This window comes from Corylus avellana, chromosome 6 (genome assembly GCF_965113065.1).
Source record: "Corylus avellana chromosome 6, dhCorAvel1.hap1.2, whole genome shotgun sequence".
NCBI classification, from domain to species: domain Eukaryota; kingdom Viridiplantae; phylum Streptophyta; class Magnoliopsida; order Fagales; family Betulaceae; genus Corylus; species Corylus avellana.
The window spans coordinates 5,165,633-5,188,803 of NC_142495.1; the positions used below are offsets into that span (position 1 = coordinate 5,165,633).

Here is a 23,171-nt window from a genome sequence, read left to right on the forward strand (position 1 = left end):
CAATACATTGAATATACATCCAATGTCCAATACATTCAATTCAATTTAATCCAATATCTACATTTAAATTATCCAATACATTCAATTCAATTCAATCAAATATCTATATTTACATTATCCAATACATTCAATTCAATCAAATCCAATACCTCAAACATATCCAATACATCAAATTAATCAAATACATCAAACATTTTCAATACATCCAATTAATCAAATATATCAAACATATCCAACCCCATTTCAAACATATCCAATACATCCAATTAATCCAATACATCAAACATATTCAATTAATCTAATACATCAAACATTTTCAATACATCCAATTAATCAAATATATCAAACATATCCAACCCTATTTCAAACATATCCAATACATCCAATTAATCCAATACATCAAACATATTCAATTAATCCAATACATCAAATCAATCAAATACATCAAACATATTCAATACATGTAGTAAGGTTATTGCATGTGAACCTTTTTTTTTTTTCTTTTTTTTTTTCTTTTTTTTTTTTTTTTAAATTGTTTAGATGATTATAATTGGGAACGCAAGAGACTGTATATTAATCTAACATGATATTATGGGTTTAGAGGAATCGTGTCACTATCCCATTTTGGTCAGACAATGACTTGGTGTTCTTCACCGCCACGTGTTTTAAAATCCAATTCACAGATAACTACAAGGCCCAAGTTGTGTTTGATTCATCGTAAAATGGATTACGATAAAAAAAGGTTTTAATCAAAAATAATTTTTTTTAAGTAAAATCATTGATTTTACAAGATTTGATTGAGACCTTGAAAGTAATATAAATATATTTTTTTTTTTCTGTGTTGTTTGCTTTGTATAAAAAATACATTTTTGTACTAAACCTGAAATCCAACCGAAAAACTATCCAAAATTATCAGACAACGCCAAATACCGCTGCCGACAACTTTTTTGTTTTTTTTGTTTTTTTTTTTTTAAAAAAAAACGCAGAAAACTTTCAACTTGGGAGAAGCCGAGAAGGAAATTCGATGGAAAAGAAAGCTAGAATTGTTGTTTTGTTTTGTTTTTTTCTTTTTTTTTTGGCTGGGGAAGTGGGGTTGGGAGGGAAGCCGTTAGGGGATAGGCCCATCGTGAGGAGTGAATGGAAAATGTCGTCATTACGGTTAAGATTTTGAGTTAAATTCGGCGGTAAATGGGTAAAATGGCCCTTATATATATTCTTAGAAATTTATTAAATTATAAAATTACCTTAATTAAAAAGAAAAAAAAAAGAAAAAAAAAAAACGCAATTGTATCCCAATTTAGGTCACAAGGTGGGATGTGCATTTTTCTTTTTTCTTTTTAATAATTAGAATTTTGAGAATTTTTACCGCTTTTGTTAGAATTTAACAAAAATATCTTAATGGCGAGTGTTATTACAAACTTTTGGATCATCCTTTTCGTTGTGCGTTAGAATTTTGATCTTCCTTTTTGTTATGGGATTGAAATTTTATAGGATAAAGTTCATATACATTCTCAAACAATTACTCAAATGACAATGTTCTCCCAAACTTTTAATCGTAATAATGTTCCTCCCAAACTATTAAAACATTGTCAATGTCACCCCCCAAAGCTAACAAAAAGATAAAAATGCCTTTATATATTCATCAAAAAGACAAAAATACCCCATATATAAATATATATATATATATATATATATATATATATATATATATATAAAACAAAAATTTTAATTTTAAAAAAGTAATAATTTTCTTTTAAACACAGAGTTTTTTTTAAATCGATTTTTTTTTTTAAAAAAAAAAACAAATTTGGCCAACCCTTGATTTTTTTTTCAGGTATTTTTTAGAAGTTTTAGTTTTTTTTTTTGTTTTATTTTACTAAGGGTAGTTTCATTGTTAAGAGGACATTATTAATTGAGTGGTAGTTTGAAAGTGTACGTGGACTTTCAATTTTGTTGGTGTATGTCTAAACACCACACTTCCCATACTTCCCTTGAAATGGGGGCATGACACTCATCTCCTTCCAATATAGCCCCATAATTTCATCCTCCCCAAATCGTCACTCCCAAGAAAGACAATCTTCCCATATGATGTTCTTTTTTGTTCCTATGAAGCTTCTTTAGCCTCCATTGTTGTCTTCACCAAGCCTCTATGGAACTCCAATCTTCTAGATTTTCCTCAACTTAGCGATTAGACCCTCACCATGCTTGAAATTAAAAATGACACCATTTTTGAAACTGTCTCATCAGTAGAACCAAAGTGAGCTCTTGAGTAGCATTGATTCCATTTAGTATCCTTGAAGCAATGATCCATATTAGCCATCTAACTTAGCGGCCCAGCTTCTTGCCTACTTGGCCTTTAAATGCAAATTATTTACCAAGAGAAAGCTATGCGACAACAGCCATTTTTACCTTCTAATCTCCGATTAAGGGTACAGATTAGAAGAATAAATAATATAATCAGAAATTTCTAGTAAAACAAAAAGAATATAGAAAAACAAAACCAAAGGGGGAATCTTTGCGTTCCCACGAGGGTCCACATAAATCCTGCCTTTAATCTCGACCATTTCTGTAACTTCCGCTTTTTGTCATACAGCGATAAAAAGCCAGAAATGGTAATCCCAGACGCCAACGCACAACCACGGTCCGTAATTCCCCCACAAAACCCAAGCCCACGACCGTCATTTCACGACCGAACGCTCACGACCGGTCGGCGTTCCCGTAATTCCCGCGCAAAACCATGGGCAAAAACGGAACTTGCCGTAACGCTAATGCTGTCATGCAAATAAGTGGAAAATAAATAAATGAAATAAAATAAAATAAATGAGAGAGAAATCTGGACGGCATTGGGCAAGTGAAAGTAACGCTTATATTGTTATATATATAACAGCGACTCGAGGAAGAATCTTCATTCAGCTTCCAAATCCTCCATAGCCATATAAAGCGCATCGAGTGTCTATAAGAAGCACTTCTTCATCAACGGCTCTCTAACTTTCTGTGCATACTTGGTACTCACAGAGAAAAGAGAGGTTGGCACTGAAGTCGATGACTCGTTAACGCTCTCTCTTAACCGTTTCCTCTTCGTTGAGATCGAAACCGCTCTCTCCTTTCTTTGTCATTGTTGTGTCCTCTCTCTCTGTGCGAGTCAGAGTACGGTTTCAGGTAAAGTTTCTAGTACTGGGCTCCTAATTTTGCTAATGAACTGTCAGTGATGTTTGGAAAGGAGACGAATTTTGAATTTCAGAGCTTTTGCTTTGCTTTAGTTTTTTCCGTGTTTACTTTCCCGCGAGCCAAACGGAGCGCAAACCGGTGTTTCTTTGTTCCGGACTACCCTCTGTAATTTTCATCTGTTTCTATTCACTTCTCACAATTTGTGAATTGGGTTCATTGCTTTTCAATTTCGAAGTAGTGTTCTTTCTCCAAGAGCCACTCTCTGTCCGTCTATTTGCGAAGATCTTTTTTTTTTTTTTTTTTTTGGACAACTTTCTAACTTCATCCTTGTTGCTTTTTCCCTGAATTTTTCAGTCAATTTCAAGTTTTGGAGTTTATATAAGCTAGAAGTTTAGCTTTGAGGCAATAATAAGATCAATCGATTCATCGTTCTGTTTTATTTATCTCAGTTGTGTTTGATTCAATCGACGTACTTGTTGCTTTTAATTGGTTTTCAATCTTTGGGTCTCTCTGTTCTTTCCGAGCATCTGCTTCCGAGGAAAGTTCTGGTAGTTGACCAAGTTGACTCTTGTCAAAGAATAAAAGATGAAACCTTCGAAGCTTCGTTGTGGCTTTGCGCTTTGGGGAGACTTGTTCTCAGGGACTGGTTTTCGGGTTTGGTAAAACTCCTTTCTTTCTATGTGACTTTTCAATTTTTGAGTCGACAACTTACACAGTTAATCACTTTTTTTTCCAATCTTTCTCTTCCAATTTCCACGGTGTAGCTGTCCAAATATTATTATTATTGTTATTATTTTACTATTTGTTGACTTTTAGCTTTTGCTAAAGGATTGCAAATTCATTTAAGAATTTTCATTTCAACTCTGGTTTGGTTGCTTGAGAAGCCGAGGGAAAGAAACCATGAGAAAATAAATTTGTGAGTCTTAGGTTCTAAAATTTTAGATGCTATGCTTTTTTTTTCCTATTTAATTTCCACTTTCTGCAAAAAATTTAATGACCAGACCCAACTCTACCATGCCAGTTGGGAGGAGCAGTAAGCTTTATCGACTGGAGGTGTTGCTTTTCGGGAGAGCCAGATGTATAAAATTGTTTTCTTTGGCTTTTTCTAACATTTCATATGCAACCAAAAGGAGGGGTTTTTCAGTCCGCTTGGATTCCTCATCGATATTTGATACACGCTTGGAGCATGTGCTGGGGCATATTCGATGAATTTTGTTCTTATTTATGCAGTTCAGTGAATGCCTTTGATGTATTATAACATGTCTTTTCATTTTCTTTTTTAATTTGGTGTAGTCAAAGCTTTGTGAGAATGTTAGAGAAGATGGCAGATTTTAACCAGGAGAAGGTGATAGAGGAATTTGAAGCAACAACAAAGGCTGCTGAGAGGGTTCAGATAGATACCCTCAAGAAGATTCTGGAAGAAAATGGATCAGCAGAGTACTTGCAGAATCTTGGTCTCAATGGAAGAACCGATCCTGAGAGCTTCAAGAATTGTGTTCCCCTTGTCACTCACAAGGAATTAGAACCTTACATTCGGAGAATTGCTGACGGTGACTCTTCTCCCATTCTCACCGGAAAACCAATCACAACCATCTCACTAAGGTATTCTGATTTGACCTGAGTTTTAAATTTATGCTAGCTAGAGAAGTTTTGAGAATAAATGTTTAATTTATGTTGCAGTTCTGGCACTACTCAGGGGAAGCCAAAGTTCGTACCTTTCAATGACGAATTGATGGACTCCACCATGCAGATATATCGGACTTCTTTTGCCTTTAGAAACAAGTAATAAACTCTTATTTAGTGAAAGGGATTCTCTGTTTATATTTTGTTTCAGAAAACCTTTTTGCCAGTTGATGAGCATAGACTGTTATACCTTATTGGACTATATTATATGATATCCGCGCCCCCTTTTAACCTTCATATTACGCTTTTCATTGCATGAAGAAGTTGAAAGAATCGTTTTCTAGAAAAAGGGAAAAAAGTTGGAAGAATCATTTGATAATAAATAAATTCATAATTTGATTAGGTATCATTGCTTTTCTGCTGATGCAAAAACCTTTACTATTATTCTGCAGAGAATTTCCTCTTGGGAATGGAAAGTCTTTACAGTTTGTTTACAGCAGCAAGCAGTTCAAAACAAAAGGGGGTCTACCAGCTGGAACTGCTACTACTAATCTCTTCCGTAATTCACAATTCAAAATGTCGATGAAGGCAATTAAGTCCCAACCCTGCAGCCCTGATGAAGTAATTTTTGGTCCTGATTTTCCTCAGTCCTTATACTGCCATCTCTTATGTGGGCTAATTTTTCGGGATGAAGTTGAATTTATATTCTCTACTTTTGCCCATAGCATCATGCATGCATTCAAAACCTTTGAACTTGTTTGGGAAGAACTATGCACTGATATTAGGGAAGGGGTCCTCAGCAGTCGAGTCACTGACCCATCCGTCCGAACAGCTGTGTCAAAACTGCTCAAACCAAACCCTGAATTGGCTGATTTGATATCCAATAAGTGTTCAGGTTTGAGTAATTGGTATCGATTAGTACCCGAGCTTTTTCCTAATGCAAAGTACATATATGGGATCATGACGGGGTCAATGGAGCCTTATTTGAAAAAATTGAGGCACTATGCAGGGGAGCTGCCTCTCTTGAGTGCTGATTATGGGGCCTCTGAAGGATGGATTGGAGCAAACGTTAATCCAAAATTGCCACCTGAGTTGGCCACTTTTGCCATTCTTCCTAATATTGGATTTTTTGAATTCATCCCACTGAGGGAGAATATTGAGGATCAGGAGCCCAATTTCCTCTGTATGGAGCCAAAACCAGTGGGTTTAACTGAAGTCAAGATTGGTGAAGATTATGAGATCATTGTCACCAATTTTGCAGGTACGAAGTTCTTCTGATAGGGTTAAATTCCTTTTTGAAAATGGTAATTGAGAAATATATAGTTTGCTCCCTCCATCTGCACAATGCAGAGAATTGCTTATAAAGTAGAAAATTAATGAAATTCACAATAACCTGTTTCGGTCCCATATCTTCTGTTATTTAGAATTTTATAGTTGGTCTCATAGAGTTTTATTATTTTCTCATGCACTGAGCCAGTGATTTAATTGACCTGTTGCCTTTTCTTCCTACCATACATTTAATAACCCAAAATTGCTTTGAATGCTCACCATGTGACTGTAGGTTTCAAGGAGAACAGCTTCTATCCTTATTCAGTATTCCTCCTCCCCATACTGTCTTTTTTATTTGATTATTTTCGTTGTTTATCTGCTGTGTCAGGAAATTTTTTTTTTTTGATGAATATGCAATGTCAGGAAACATATTCTTCATCCACTAGTTGACAATACCAAACCAGCTGGCTAAGACATGCATCTATAATTGTTTGAATTAATCATATGATCAAAGACATATTCAATGAATTGAATCTTCCAAGGATTCCTCAGCCATAGCCCTTTGTAGGTTGTGTTGGCATCTTTATTATCCACATGTAGAGCACGACAATAGGAAACTGATTAAATCCTTGTGTACTCTACTTTACATATCAATGTTTCAAACATCAAGTTTTATTAAATATGCAACACTGTCATTTCCTCTATATATACAGAGACATTAGACATTTTTGTTTCCCTGTTCAGTATGCATGCCACTAGTTTATCAGATAATCTATGATATTGCATTTATTTACTCAACTTGTTTTTTACTTTACATGACTATTTTGTTTAATGCATTTTTGTTCTCAATGCTTTCTTCTTTCATATCTAGTTCGAAACCCAATATTTTCCTACACTGTTTAGCTATTCATCTAGGTAGCACAAGTTGGTTCTTGACGAGTAATTTGATTCATTCAATGTCTCGTAAACTCACACATGGCTCACTTAAACATATTGATTTGAAAATGGTTATTATGTTTGTGTCAAATAGTAGTTGAACTATTTGCATCTTGTACTTGCTGAAGAAAGTAGGAAAGATGGAGAAGTATTTATGGCTGTAGGACGTGTATTATGAAAAAGAAGAACCCAATGCCTTAATTTTCCAGTTGTTGGCTAATGTAGAATGGAAGTAAAACATATCTACAAAATGGTACTGTACTTAAAAGGATGTTTGGTCATCTTCTCATATGTGTGCAACAACCTCTGTACTTCTATGATATTGACACGAGGGATTAGTTATTAGCCACTAAATCCTGGATTTGCAAGATCATAATGTATATATAGTCAACTTTGGACCTTGACTTTTTCTACCCTTTTCTTTTGGTTTTTAGTTGTGATGCATTAGCATATTCCTTTTTATATTTAGTCACATAAATTTGTGCATTTTATTAAAATTCAGAGATTTGCATTCTCTCTCCCTCTGTCTCTTTCCTGTTGTCCAACTACCAAGATAGCTTTAGTATTCAGTTTCTCTGATACTTTTTGAAATGCTCCTTTGACCCTTTGGTGAGAAAACTGACTTGGATAAGTTGGAGAGACATATGAAATGCATAATTGTATATACACACACACACCCATGTGCTTGTTCTCAATGGAAATATAAATGACATTTTATTTTGAATGAAATTGCAGGTCTCTACCGGTATAGATTAGGAGATGTGGTAAGGGTAATGGGGTTCCATAACTCCACCCCAGAACTTAAATTTGTCTGCAGGAGCAATCTTCTGCTCAACATCAACATTGACAAGACGACTGAGAAAGATCTACAGCTTGCTGTGGAAGAAGCAGGCAAGGTGTTGGGGGAAGAAAAAGTAGAAGTTGTTGATTTCACCAGCCATGTTGACTCATCCACAGAGCCAGGCCACTACGTTGTGTTCTTGGAAATAAGTGGTGAAGCAAGCGAGGAGGTTCTCAAGGAATGCTGCAACTGCTTGGATAGGTCTTTTCTGGATGCAGGGTATGTCAGCTCACGGAAGGTGAAAGCCATAGGGGCGCTGGAGCTCCGAGTTGTTCGGAGGGGAACTTTCCAGAAGATTCTATATCATTATCTAGGATTAGGGGGTGCTGTTAGCCAGTTTAAAACGCCACGTTGTGTAGGGCCGACCAACAATTTGGTGCTGCAAATCTTGTGTGGCAACGTTGTTAAGAGCTACTTCAGTGGTGCTTTCTAGCTAAGAAATCATGTTATTATATGGTTGGAATTGCAATTTCATCTTTTCCTGTTTTAAATCCATATATATACGCTTCTTGGCGGCAATTATATATATTTTATATCCACATCACACACATATATATATATAGTCCAAAATCTTCGTTAGGTGCGGGCAATGGCGCTATGCTGCCCCACGCTTTGACTTTTGTACCAGCTATAGCTGCCCGGGGCTGGCCCACTCGCCCGACATCACCCCCTCTCTCTCTCTCTCTCTATCTCTATCTCTATCTCTTCAAAGAATACTGCAAATTACATGATAATTAAGGAAAATTTAACTACTCTTCCCTATATAAATTAATAAATCCACGGGGTGACGCTTGTTTGTAAGGAGAAAGAAAGATACAAGTAAAATAAAGTATTGGGGTGAGTGGCATTTTGTTGAAGGGAGCTAATGAATAGCAGGACCACGTCTTGGAAGAGACAAAAAAGGATGCGTAGATCGAAGAAGATGGAATCTGACAGAGATCCCACTCAGCTCGATCATATGGTTGGTTTGAGATATGAAGACCTAATATTAATAAATGTTTATCCATCCATTACGTGTTTCCATCTTTCTGTCACCCGTGCCATCAGCGCTTCATATGGTATGCATCTTTTACGTGTCATGTCATCTATATATTTTCGTTTAAAACAAATCTAACGTTATCAGCTTGCGAGATCTTAAAATTTGCGTTGACGACAACCAACCAACAAAACACAAACATTATTGTCTCCTGGTGCAGAAGTGGTATCTATCTCCTGTCAAATTTACATGGATAGATACCACTGCTGCCCCAAGAGAAAAAATGGGTGTAATAGCAAGATCACGGAGGCGCTTAAAAAATGGGTTGGGGAGGTTGATCTTGGGCTGTGGACCTGTGGTGGAGCAAAATATTTATTATTGTAGGGGTTAAACTTGATAAACACAACGGTAATACTTTTTGAAATGTCAATTTCTATTGTTTCGAAAAATGGATTAATGGTTTTTAACTTCCTTCCACGTGATTCATGAGCCTAAATTAACAGTTCTGCGTGGTTAGTAAAAAAAACAAAACTACCCATTTGTTTTACACAATCGAGAAAGCATGAAAAGACGAATTGGGGTCTCTCTCTTAAAAGTAATTAAAAAAAAATAGAGACCAAGTGGGCCTTTCTCTTAAAATGACAAATATGTGAGGATCATTAGTAAAAATCCAAGTTTTTTAAAGGGGTTTGTGGAGGCACGACGCAAACTGGCCTCCATGGGCTCCCCTCAAATGAAAAATAAAATATATATATACCTATTAAATCATATCTACAGTGTGCTTTTACGGTTCTTTGTATCAGTCCATATTAATTTTGTTCGTATTCAATGGCGATGACGGCATGTCCAAGATATATGTAATTTCTTCCACAAATAAATCATTGCTCCAACGCGCATGCGAGAGTTCGTGGTTTGAAACTAATTTTAAATATTTTTTTTATTATTATTATTTATCAACTTTATAATCTCATTAGTGTGGGAGTTAGTTGAACTTGAGTCCTCAACAGCCAAATGTGACAGGTAATTGAGAGAGCCCATGAAGAAAATATTAACTTTTTCAACCAAATCGGGTATTTAGTGGATCCTTTAATTAGAAGGGAAAACTCTAGAAATTGAGTACTAAAAGATAGGCACTTTTTGGAGTGGAATGCTTTTTTGCACTTTGGGAAATAACTAGGCACTTTTCTTTTTATAAGAAGCCTTTTTCTTTTTCTTTTTTTTTTTTTTTTTTTTTTTTGAGTTAGACAAAGAAAAAAAAAAATTACAAGGGTGAATCCTTTGTGCTTTTCAATGCTTTAATTTTTTTTTGTAATATCTCAATTTGACATTGAGAATATGAATAACCAATATGGAATAAGTGAATTATGAAGGTTTATAAGTGATTATAAGAAACTTTAAATTAATTAGTCATTTTGAAGTGATAGAACATCTATGACTAGCGTTTTCCCTCAATCGTTACAAATGATATGATTGAGGGAAAGCAAACCTTAAGGATAACACTTCAAATTCAGATAGGGCTTGTAACACCCTACTTAAACATGTGGCAATTATTTTAAATTAATTACCCATTTAAAACCATGAGACTTTTTAAGTAATTTTAAAATTCTTTTAATGTAAAAACTTCTCTAATATGAGTCTCTCTCTCTCTCTCTCTCTATATATATATATATATATATATATATATATATTAGTGACACACACAAATACACACATGTGCAGGTGTTCTATGACTTATGTTTAAAAAGAGTTTTTAAAACTATTATAATTAAGTACTTCGATTATTGATCAATCTATCCCACATCCATCAATTGATGCACATGGTACCCATTGATCGATTAATGATTTTGAATGATCGATTGATGCCCTCTTGCATGTTTTTGAGAAGTGTCTTATTTAAGGATATAGAATAAACCTTGTGTCCCATTTGGATGCTTCTTGATCCTTGTTGAGGCTTTTCATCCATTCATCATTGTTTGGGTGTTCTCTTGGTTTCGTTGGGAATTTGTTTCAAAGGGTTTTTCCTACCTTTAGATAATGTAATGAATTTTAAGAAAGTTGAGAAATAAGCCTATAAAACACTATTTTATTTATATTTTGAGAATTACGTTCTCAATGAGTGAATTATGAGACACCCATCAAATAATAATCAACATGGCCCACGTCTCACCAAAATACAATACAGGTGTTTGCACGACAGAACCAAGAATTAATTACTTCACCACATCTTGGGATTCAACTAATCTCCACCGACCAAGCAAGAAGTAATTCCGCAGCTTCTTGTCCTTGATTCAAAAACACGCACAGGATAAATTAAGGAAGAAGAAAAGGAAACAGAGAGAAAGGGGAAAGAAAATCAGAAGAGAGGGAAATAGAAGAAACAGCTGAGTCCCACAGCCAAAGAGAAACAAGAGTACTGGAGTCTCACCAAACAAAGAGAAAAACAATTCTTATAAATTTCAAGTCCCATTATTCAATTGAGTGTATTACTTATATTGTCTAGGATAACACTCCTTTATTAGAAAAAGAAAAAGGAAAAATCAAATCCTTATTGAAAAATTAAATTTATATAAAAAAAAACATGCATAATACTAGAAGGTGCTGAACTGCTGATAAGTAGTAGAACAGAATTGTTAACTTTAATTAAACGCCATAAATCCATGGATTTAAATGAATAACTATGAAAAACGTATTGTTAGAAAATTAATCATATTCCCCAGAACTAGTGATTAAGAAGAACGCAAAAACAAGCTATCAAAAAACATAGAGATTTATGTGGTTTACGTCCACAGAATTTCAGCGATGTTTTACTATTTTCGAGAAAACAATAATATTTATGGAGTATGGACTAAGCCTAGGAAAGAAATCATTTAAACCGTAAGCTTTTCAACATCAAATCGGGTTTGATACAAAAAAAGGGTCCTGAAATTTTGAAGGAAAATCTCAATCCTAAATCCGTGTATTATAAGCGAATCTCAGTCAACATGCGTGAAAAGGTAAACAATCTTGTATGTTAAACTATAACATCAAAACACTTACCATAATAAAAATATTTGTCGGAGGACAATGAGATATAGATCATAGTATTAAAATATGGATATTAGGTACAAAGAAAACATCATGCATTTGTGAATTCTGATCATTTTCGTGTATTCCCACAAGGCACTAAAAGTTGTTTTTAGCGCATTTAGCATCTCCCTGATTCAAAGACAGCTAATTCAATCAAATTCCAATTATATATATATATATTTGGAGCTTTTGAAAATGCAGATTATTTATGTTATAGGTGGTGTCATTATGAATGTGTAGCTAAGCAGGTATTCTTGTTGAAAGCCAATATTTAAGCAAGATGGATCTGTCGTATTCAACACCAAACACTGCGAGAATTCTTTTGTTTTCTGTAAATACAGGGCACCTTCATGTTCAAGGATGACAAGGACAACATCGTCCCCATTGAATGCTTATTCAGCTCCTTGCTGTAACAGGGTAATTTGGTAACCTCAAGGATTTGTTTCTCATAAATAATTAATATGAAATGGCACAAAAGAAACGTAAGGTTTTCTGTCTCTCCGTTTCTTTAGGAAACTCCCTTTAAACCAAAATCTGATACAGAAAAGAAGTTTGAATTTTGAAACCCAGATGCAAAAAACATTGGAAGGGAAAGATCAAGATGAAGAAGAAGAAGAAGAAGGAGATCGGGGTTTAGCCATATGGGATTGTGGCAGCCCTCTGTATGACTCTTATGAATTGGTTACACTTGGTCATATCATCGATCGTCATCTGATGGCATTGCCACATGTCGGCGGATCAAAGCGTCTCAGCGCCCCATTCCCTCACGCAAACAACGTTGTCGTCACCTCGATCGTATCGAGCCCCCCCGGGGGAAGTTTCAGAGGGTCTGCCATGGTGGGCAGAGTGAAGGAATTTGATGTGATCAGGAAGATTTGGAAGAGGAAGGTGGTGACAATACGACGATGGAAGGAAACGAAAACATGGCTTTCAGCCCTTCGTAAAAGGATTGGTTTGTGGAGGAAATAGAAACACATATCATATGATCAATGGAACAGGTAATCATGATATATCAGTACGTATATGGAAATCATGATGATTTATTGTATAATTCGGATTTTTTTTTTTTTTTTTTTCGTTTGTATGGATTGTATCGAATTGAGTAAATAACGTGTAACTATGTTTTTTAAAGAACACTCTTTTTAATAAATCTATTGAATATCAAGTGTATTGGCTTTAAACTTTAACATGACACGACAGTTTTTGTTTTTGTTTCTTTTTTTCCTTTCTAACCTTTTGTTCTCTGATAATTTTGATCATATCCATATGCGTGACTCAATTTGCATTTCTTTATTTGATCCCTCAGCAGTCTTAATTTTTGTTTAAGGCGTTAATCTTTATGCCTTAAACGTTCAATGTTTAAATAATGATAACAAATAAAAAAAATTAAGCCGATGCGTATTAAATATTAAAATATTAATTAAATGATTAAATTAATTTTTTCTTACTAAGTTAAGCTACAAGCCTATTATCATGAATTTTAGCACTTTTTAACTTAGAATATTTTTCAATAATTTAATATCTTTGAATGTAATACTCGAGGTGGATCTCATTGAGAATTTTCTTTCGATTAACTATTTCAAATGAGATAAACAAATTAACGTCTCATCATTTGTCAAACTAACACTTTTGGCAGCTTGATTGATGATGGTGGCCACCACTATTTGATCTAATGGTAATCACCACTAGACTTGTGTCGGCCACTAGATTTGTGGTGACTAATGTCCGTCCACTTCCAAGTCCACCATTTCAGAGTTGGCACGATTCAAAAAACGGTGACAAATGTCAATTACTCACAACTCTATAATGGATTATTATAAATTAAAATTCCAATTAAAACTTTTGGCCTACCTAAGGATCTGCCGCTGATCAAATCAAGATCTTCAAACTAGTATTAAACCAAATATTGCAATAATCAAACTTAATTAATTATTCCTATACCAAAGCTGCAGACAAATTCATTGAAAAATTCAGAGAAAAGAAAATATTATTATTTGGATTAATATGAAAACCCCATTCGTCCAAGGTTTTCAAATGGGTTGAAATTGAATCACAACCCAGACCCAACCCCGAGCCCATCATATCCCGCCAACCATGTCGGGTCAAAACTGTGTTGGATCATGGACAATTCTTTTGACTTGGAGCGGTCCAAATAACTCCCCCAACCCATTCTAGTGTCAACGTTTATGATTCCTAAGCTGGATTTCTTACAGCTGTGGCCGAAAGAAACTGGGCTTTGCTGAATGAGGAAAGGTCAGTGGAGATCCGACCCACTTAATCATGTATCTGGGTGAGCCCAATTGAACAAACTCGGATGGCCCAAATTGAACAGATCTTGGAAACTTTAGACTCGCAGCTTCAAGTAAGCCCATTTCGTTGTGAGCTGGGTTGAGTTAGTTCTGTGATGAGATTTTCTCAAAGCCCATTCCAATAACTCATAAATTTTATTAGTTCAGCGATTTTCTCCTTTTTTTTTTTCTTCAACTATTATTTTTATAAAATTTTATGCATTATTATAGTTAACTCTCTTACTGTTAATATTCCATTATTTAACATTTAAAAATAATCAATAATTTTTAGAAAACCAACTTCATGAGGGAAATCCACCTAGCTACTCTAGGTTGCAGGGTAGGTTCTGGTGCAGACGAGTACGAACCTTATGCATGCCCATGGAGACTTGATCATGGATCCTACAGTAGCTAATTAAAGCTTGTGTGTGATATAATGGTTCCTTATTTACTTTGATACCATCATTTGTAATAAGAATGTTCATTGCATGCTTTGATGATCGATGATACCACTCAACCAACTTTTCAAAATGTAATTTATGTGTTCTTTGATCATGTGGTCAAAGCTTCCATTGCCAGTGCTACGAGCTCGTTACATCCGAAGAGCTTTGTACAATCATTGCTAACATGCATGTCAAATTATTCTGTATAGTCGTTGCTAATGTACAAATTAGCAATGACAACTCAGAATTGTTGTGGCTGATAACTTGATAATAGCAACGACAAGTTGTCTCATGTAAGGTATTTTTTGCAACAACCTATAATGCTATCAATGATGAGAGATGTCGTCACCAATAGTAAGTTTTAGTAACGACGTAAATGAATATTTGCGGTTGATTATATGAAGTGGCAATACTTGGATCCATCACGAGTAAAGACCATCCAACTTGGTTTTGACCTTATACTTCATACGTATTTGAATATACTAGTTGCGGAACCATGCCAAAATATTAATTCCATTCAAAGTCAGAAAATTGAATCTCAATCAAGTTTCTTGCTTGGAGTGGTTAAACAATGGGTCTTCTAGATTTCTTTCCAATTTTAAATTGCATTAGAAAAAGATCATATGTTGACTTTTAATTTTTCGTTCCCAATTCAACGCTTACCTAATGGCAACTAGTTCGATCACCATCATCTTAATCTTAATAAGGCTCTTTATAACCATAATATAATAATACTTCATCCGCAGAGTATCTTTTTTAAATTGTGTTTGAGATTATATTTAAGTAATGAAAATTGCAGATATGCTTCAGGCAATATTTTAGCAGAGCCCATGCAGATAAATGATTTTGATTTTTGACAAGCTCAGCCATTGCGTAGGTTGTCCCGTTGATATCAATATGAACACGAGGAGTTGAGTTGCAAAATGACATCAATGGGGGCAGTTGAACCACAAACAAAACATATAATCTGAACAGAAGAAAGAAGAAAAGCAGGGGAAGAGAGAAAGGGAGGGACCACAGCAGAGAAAAATGGTGGGTGGGTGATGGAGCGTGGTCAGAAACACAGACTTGTCAGCCTAAGATTTTAAGCGGCCACGTCTTTAACTCTTTTCACTTCTTTTCATAACGGCCAAAACCGTGCTTTTTTGGCACTAGTCGCAAACAAGAAACACCCAGGAAAACGAAAGAGAGAAGATAAAGTGAGAGTCTCGCTGAGAGAGAGAGATATGGCGAATAAAGTTAAAGAGAAGAATCAAAGAGAAACTGGTCTTCCACTTTTTTGCTTTTCCTCTCTTCTCTAAGAGTAAAGCTGGAGGCCAACGACCCTAAATTAAGGTTTGTTTTTTTAACTTGGTAATATCTCATTTCCCTAAATCATTGGAAAACGATCCCCACTGTCTCTCTGTCTGTCTCCCCGAAGCCTTCTCACTTTGATAGAACAACCTCCTCGAACGTAGTTTCAGAACATTTCACAAATTCTAGGCGTTACCCCGGTCTTTTTCCGAAATATTTGTCTCCACGAAAATCCTTGCCTCTTTCTTTCCCCTCTGTTTGGTTCCTGAGAAAGCTGAGGTTAACCCTTCAAAGAAGTATCAAACAAGTTGTACGGACTTTGGATTAGATGTGATTCTCAATTAAGACAACATTTAGCTGAGCTCATACTCTGTTGTCCTTTTCTCCTGTTTTTCTCAGCTGTCAATCGTTGACTATAAATATTGCATCTTTTCTCGTTTTTAAGATTTTCTACTTGCTCCTAGAAAAGGAAAAAAAAGGGATATTTCTGCTTGTTCACTTGTTCTTGTTTGGTACGTCGTCGTATTCTGTTTGGCTTTCTTTGGGTGTCTCCAATGGCGGACTCCGGTAAAGTACGGTTGGTTCTTTGCCCAAAGTGTGAAAATCTTCTCCCGGAGCTCGCTGATTACTCTGTTTATCAGTGCGGTGGTTGCGGTGCTGTTCTTCGAGGTATTTTTCTTCCCTTTAAATGGTAATGTAAAAACCGTTTGTTTAATTTTAGAGACAGAGAGAATGAGAATGATTTTTCGAATTTTTGGAACCCTTCAACCGAAGTCGAAAGATTTTTATTATGCTTCACAATCAAAATGTTACTTTGTTTTATATTATCTAACCCTTTCTGAGTAATCAAAAGCTGCATCGCTGTTTATTTTTTCTCGTTATGCTAATGATAATTCAAGAGTGGAATTTTCGTTATTGCATTTCACTGAGAAAATGTCTTTCTAATTTGTGAGAAAAACATTAGAAACGAGATCAAAATCTGAAGCTTTAAATTTCCATTGTATAGAACCCAAGAGCAGGGAAAGCAAGCAACACAACCATTGGGCGTAGGGGTTGAGTTTTTTTTAATATTTTTGGATGCCGAAAGAAATCTAAGCATGAGGTTTAACATTGCAACTAGTGACCATTTCCTTCGTTTTCTCTGCAACAAAATAGAACATCACTTGATTTTCTTACCCCCCTAGAAAGTAAAGTTCTAACTAAAATTTGAGTATAAGTATTCTTGTTAATTAAATTTGCAGCAAAAAAAGAGAATCGCGAAGGGGATGGGTTGTCCGAGAAGTCAGATGAAGAAAGGTTATGCGAACTACCTGCTAAATCAGAGAATTCCTCGAATAAAGGAATGATTGATTTGAGTGATGCTTCCGATACAGATGTTAAGCCAGATGGTGACTCTTTGAAATGTGTTCAAAGGGATTCAAAGAAGGATGATGTTGCATATGCTGAGCGATATGGGAATGAATCTAAGGTTGCAACTGATAATTGGGTAACTGAGACTGGTCTCGATATGAACACAAAAAGAGATGAATTGGGTGAAGCAATGGGAAGGGAACAAGGAGAACTGAATTCTGAAATTGGATCTATGGAAAGATTCCAAAGATCGGGTCGGATGTCTGATTGGAAAATGGGAGAGAGACGTGAGATGGAGGGGTTTCGAAGAAACCCAAGAAGTGATGTCGAAGGTGTGAGGTTTTCGACTTCAAACTATCCTGATGAGGGCCCGTCAAATTACAAGTTGGATTCTTCATATAGTTTTGGGGAATCATCTAGGAACCCTGATGACCCAGATGGGGCTAATAGGGTTAAGTATCTTGAACACGATCGAGCTGAGCTTTTGAGGAAGCTGGATGAGCTAAAGGATCAACTTAATCAGTCTTGTAATGTGGGTGAAAAACCAAAAGAGAGGGTTCCTCTTGATGGCAGGATGGCTCCTCCAGATCCTTATGGTGGCCCTGATAATTGGTTTCAAAATGGTTCTTCAGTCTCAAATAGGGCTCCAATGCAGTTCTCTGGGTCCGATAAACATGGTGCAGGCCACCCTTGTTCCAATCATTGGCCTGATCTATTTCCTTATACCAACAGGCATGAAATGGCCATGCATAGCTTCTTTCCTCAAATGCATAATCCAAATCATAATCCTGGATATGGAGATCCTTTTGGACCTGAAATGCTTAGGAGAGCTCCACACCAGTTACCTGGTCAATACCCACCACAGCCATTGCATCCATACTTTTCTGGACAATATATTGACTCTAATCCCAACTCATTTGAGCCATACCCAGCTAACTCAATGTTTCACCAGCCTTCTTGCTCTTGTCTCCATTGTTATGACAAACTTCAGCGAGTCTCAGCACCAGTTCCACCCACTTCTTTTTGCAATAAAAGGTTTCCGGATGTCCCTAACAATCCTGTTATGTACCATCATCAGAAACCTGGGGCATTTGGTCCACTTGGTCATAATTCTAGGTCTATCATTCCTCCTCCATCAAGCATTAGTGATCCACAACGCCATGCAAGATGGCCGAGTGAACTTAATTCTGAGATGGGTGGTTTTGTTCGCTGTCATCCTCGTAGGGTGGTGTTAGCCAGTGGTGCCCACTATTGCCGTCCCATAGCAAATGGTGCCCCCTTTGTAACATGTTATAATTGCTTTGAGCTACTGCAACTGCCCAAGAAAGTACTTCTTACCGTGAAGAATAAACAAAAAATGCGATGTGGGGCATGTTCTGCAGTAATCAACTTTGCTGTCATCAACAAGAAACTAGTTCTTTCAGTTCATGCACAAACAAAGGATATTCCCATAGATGTTGATGGTAGCTCTAATGAGGTGGTGAAAGACAGTGCTTCGCATTTCCTCGGCCACATGAACCTGAATAGTTCTAATTTCTCTTCTGATGATTATGATATTTCTGGTTACGATTTTCATTCAATAGATAGAGAACCTGTTTCATTGTCTACTGGCCCGGGTTTGAACTCAATCAATGCTCAGAAGATGGGAAGCTTTCTTTCTTCATCCCCCAGCACCTCTGAGGATGAAAATGGTCCAGAAGTCTTAATTGCTTCAAAAGAAGTCAACAACTCCAGTCAGCAACCAACCAGAGCTGTTCTGTCTCCACCACCTCCCGGTTCACCTCTTCAAGAACATTTTGATTATTCTTCTAATAATAATGCTGTGGACCGTCTTGGGAAGGGAAACCAAAGTAGTCGTTCAGATCAAGAGAAGGCGAAACCTCACAAGGCTGCCACACGCCAAAATTCTTTGAAAGAGGCGTCACTTGCTACTGAGATGGAGGTATCATTCAATGAGTACTCCAATACTGGGGTCTCTCAAGATTCTGGGGATGCAAGCAGAGAAGACGATCAGCCAAGAAACAACAAAGGGGGTGAATCATTTTTTGCTAACATTATCAAGAAAAGCTTTAAGGATTTTTCTAGATCTAATCAAACAGATGAACGTCACAGAAGTAATGTATCAGTAAATGGTCATCTCATACCAGAACGTGTGGTTAAGAAGGCTGAAAAGCTGGCTGGACCAATTCAACCTGGAAAATATTGGTAAGTATACATTCATAAGCCTATTTTGCATCAATCCTCCAGGCATGCTTGCTTCAAATTAACATTGCAATTTGTTATTAGTGCTATATCAAAGTTGTGTGATCAGACATGCATGCTTTAAATTCACAAGCCTATGCAGAGTGAAGTAGTAACAGAGATGCATGATCATTTATGGTAAAGACAAATAACGGTTTTGATGAAAATGAGTTCAATAGCTTTATATCAACTTTGTTGTTGTAAAGAATTTGTTTTTAACATCAACCATATTTTGGACCTGATCAGAATATTTCGTGCATTTAATTCTGCTAACTGGTTTCTCATTTGGATATAGCCTCATTTGACATAAATCCATCTGCCTCACATACGTTCTTTTTAATTCTCTATATGGAAATCAGGATGTTCATCATTAAAAACTTTTTTTCTAAACTAATTGTCTCCTTTGCAACTGTGCTTTTGATAGAATTGGGTGCTCATCTCTCATACTCCGGTTGTATTAATGGATTTTTTTTTTTTTTTTTCAATTTGTTTAACCAGGTATGATTTCCGAGCTGGATTCTGGGGTATAATTGGTGGGCCTTGTCTGGGAATAATACCTGTAAGATCAACTAATTCTGACAAAAGCATTAGTCCATCACTCATGTTTTTCTATTTTCTTCCTAGTCGTGTTGCTCATGATGACTGGCATTTCTCTTGCAGCCATTCATTGAAGAGTTCAATTATCCCATTCCAGAGAATTGTGCTGGAGGAAATACTGGTGTTTTTGTAAATGGGAGAGAGCTTCACCAAAAAGATTTAGACTTGCTCTCTAATAGAGGACTTCCCACTGGTAGAGATAGATCTTACATCATTGAGATTTCTGGGAGAGTCCTGGATGAGGACACTGGTGAGGAGCTAGATAGCCTTGGCAAACTTGCTCCAACGTAAGTGCCTTTTTTTTTCTTCTTAATTCTTCCTCGGTTCTGTTTACCTGTTAATTACATGAAATGTAGTAAACTGCTAAGTGAGTTATTTATCATCCAAGTATTTTTCTTATAGCTAGATCCAATTTCCTGGTCCTTGTGGAAAGGAAAACGAATTTCAAGTTCATCCTAAATCAATAACTTTGCATATTCGTCTGCTGTTGCATGTCAGTTCTTATTCCACAGATCAATTTTTAGTACTCGAAAGTCCAATGTAGCATTCATTTGTTTCATATACTAGACAATAGCTAGAGGGTGTCCTAGGTTAGAGAGAGAGGCAGGTAGCAAAGTAATGGGCAAATGATTATTGGTTAACCAGGGATAAGCATTACATGATGACCTCAAGGGCTCTGGAGATGGCTTGTGTAATATGATGTGTGTGTGTGTGGGGGGGGGGGGGGGGGGGGGGGCTTAAGGTGTACAAGGTTAGTAAAGATGGGTTGTGCATTGAAATGGGTACTAGAGACAAATTTATCACTGTTCTATAATCTTCTATATTCTTGCAAGAATTTTGCCTTGTTTGAAAAAAAATAAGCAAAGCTGGGGGATATACATTTTCTAGAAGATACTGTTAGCATGCATGCCAATAAATCTGTGCTGTATATGCATTTACCACATGCTGCATCATCTGTACTCAACTACTCCGTAATCAGTTAGCACCCACGGCTAGAAAACCAATTCCACTTCCCCCTTTTGATGTTCGTCAGCCATGTCCTGGGCTGAGGTGTTGGAGTATATATTTCTTCTCACAAAACACTCTTTCTATGTTTCGATTATATGGAAACACTCTTTCTGTCTTTGAAATGAGTCTTTTCACAGAATGACCTCCTCTCAATTTCTATGTCTTGATAAATCTATTTTACCCTTGATTGTGTTTCCAGTTATCATGATGTTTTCATTCATCTAATATTTTAATGCTCAGTTTGTAAGCATTAATTCATTCATCTAATACCAAATCATTATTGACATTTTGAACAGAGTTGAGAAGGCAAAACATGGATTTGGTATGAAACCTCCAAGAGGAGCCACTGTTAATCAATAGAAATCACGAAGTTCTATCATCAGTTTGGACATGCTGGAAATATTAAGACATCCTGTCCGAGAGTTGGAAAAACCATCTTAACAAATTCATTTAGAGGATCTATCCTAAGTTTTCTCACCTTGACGGATATGAATAATATGATGTTAGATGGTGGGTATGCCGCTGATGTCCGAAAGCTATATATCTGTTACTAAACATACCCTGATTCATCTGAAAGGGATTGTCCTGTTGCACACCCAAAGTAAATGTGTGCTAATGTTTTGTATTTTTATATGTAAATCAAGTAATTTTTTTTTTCCTTGATCTGATTCCAGTTCTTACTGTATATGGAATTATGTTCTTCGTAGTTATTGAGGTTGAAATTTATTTTGAACTAATATAATAGTATGGTTCATAGTACTCATCCTGTTGCCTAGTTATTTAATTAAAAGCTCTGTTCTAGCAGCTTTTATTTTTAATCTTGCAATTTGAGTTTTGGTGTTTATTGGCGTCAAAGTTCAGAAACTATATATGCCATTTTCATCAAAACCCAATTGAGACAATTTCTTCCACTTTAATTACCCCCAAAGACTTTCTCGCTTATTTCCTGGCCTCTCTGATGACAAGTTTATTAATATTTTTCACTTTCTGTATGTATCCTTTTCTAAGGGGCAAGAATTATCAATGGGGCTAAAGCTTCACTAGGAAAATCATTTTGGGTGGCCCAGGAACCCAAACTTCAAACAGAAGTGCTTGAGTGAGCAGTGAGCCTCCCTAATATTAGATTACATAATTTTTTCTCTATTTATTTATTTTTTCTCTTGTCCATAAATACCTTTAGGATATAAATTAAAGTTTGTAGTATATTCTTACAAATCAATCTAATAAAGGAACATATATGCCTTAGCTCAGATGTGGAGTTAGGAAGTATCGGAAAACCGCCAACTGGGAGTCTTTAGATTCCATCTCAAATTATATACAAATTTCAAAATTTGGGTCTCGACTTCCCAATTTCGTATATGTCTTTAAACAATTTGAAGTATCCTTATCATGCATGAAGTTTTTCTCTTCGGATTAAGGTTCCCTATAATTTCTTTAAACTTGTAGATTATCAAATTAGTGATTTAGGCTGTTTTTATGTATCAAGGAAAAAAAAAAAAAAAAAATTGCCGCAAAATAAGAATGTAGCTAATTAATAAGTCAAGAGTATTTTGGATCGAATTTCTAAGGAGATTGATCCGACCAATCATTACCGTATATGGTACAAAAGCACAAAGACGTGCGCTTCGGATGGAGGGCCCTAAAGTTTTATGGACAAGCGTTGGTCCACAATCAATTCATGAGGGCCACTTACAATGGGCCCATACTTTCTGAGCCTAGTGCCCTCTGGAAGGGCACCTGGGCCACTACAAACTGAAAAACTGAGATTGGGTTTGGTATTTTTTTTAGTTTGTTCGTGACGTTCATATAATATATTTCACTTGCTAAATGAATAATTTTTTATTTATTTCTTCACTTGTTTTTCCAACTATTTAGAACGAGGCCGTTCAATATTAGAGTCAGTAATTTTTGCCGCAACTTATAATTTTGACATGAAATTAAAAAGTTACTGTTGATAAATCTAACTTATTTAATTAAATTATCGAATTAAAATTTATTTATATAATTTTATACTTCTACATTAACACGATTTAAAACCGACACATAAATATAAATTACTTTAATTCTTCTTA

The 23,171-nt window shown here is 35.9% G+C and overlaps 2 protein-coding genes across 3 annotated transcripts; both read left to right on the forward strand.

The window, feature by feature from the left end:
* Nucleotides 1-2,906: 2,906 nt before the first annotated feature.
* Nucleotides 2,907-8,363, forward strand: JAR1 (Auxin-responsive GH3 family protein). 2 transcript variants are annotated; one of them, XM_059600554.2, is made up of 5 exons: nt 2,907-3,159; nt 4,462-4,770; nt 4,849-4,950; nt 5,244-6,052; nt 7,732-8,363. In XM_059600554.2, exons 2-5 carry the CDS (start codon nt 4,478-4,480, stop codon nt 8,268-8,270), a joined length of 1,743 nt encoding a protein of 580 aa, XP_059456537.2. In that variant the 5' UTR covers nt 2,907-3,159; nt 4,462-4,477; the 3' UTR covers nt 8,271-8,363. The 2 variants fall into 2 exon arrangements, with proteins under 2 accessions (XP_059456537.2, XP_088373859.1); XM_088517733.1 differs by lacking the exon at nt 2,907-3,159 and adding an exon at nt 3,533-3,827.
* A 7,413-nt stretch (nt 8,364-15,776) lies between these two features.
* Nucleotides 15,777-21,863, forward strand: LOC132186330 (uncharacterized). Its single transcript, XM_059600245.2, has 5 exons — nt 15,777-16,572; nt 17,145-19,458; nt 19,993-20,053; nt 20,155-20,378; nt 21,396-21,863. Exons 1-5 carry the CDS (start codon nt 16,458-16,460, stop codon nt 21,457-21,459), a joined length of 2,778 nt encoding a protein of 925 aa, XP_059456228.2. The 5' UTR covers nt 15,777-16,457; the 3' UTR covers nt 21,460-21,863.
* The last annotated feature ends 1,308 nt before the right edge of the window (nt 21,864-23,171 follow it).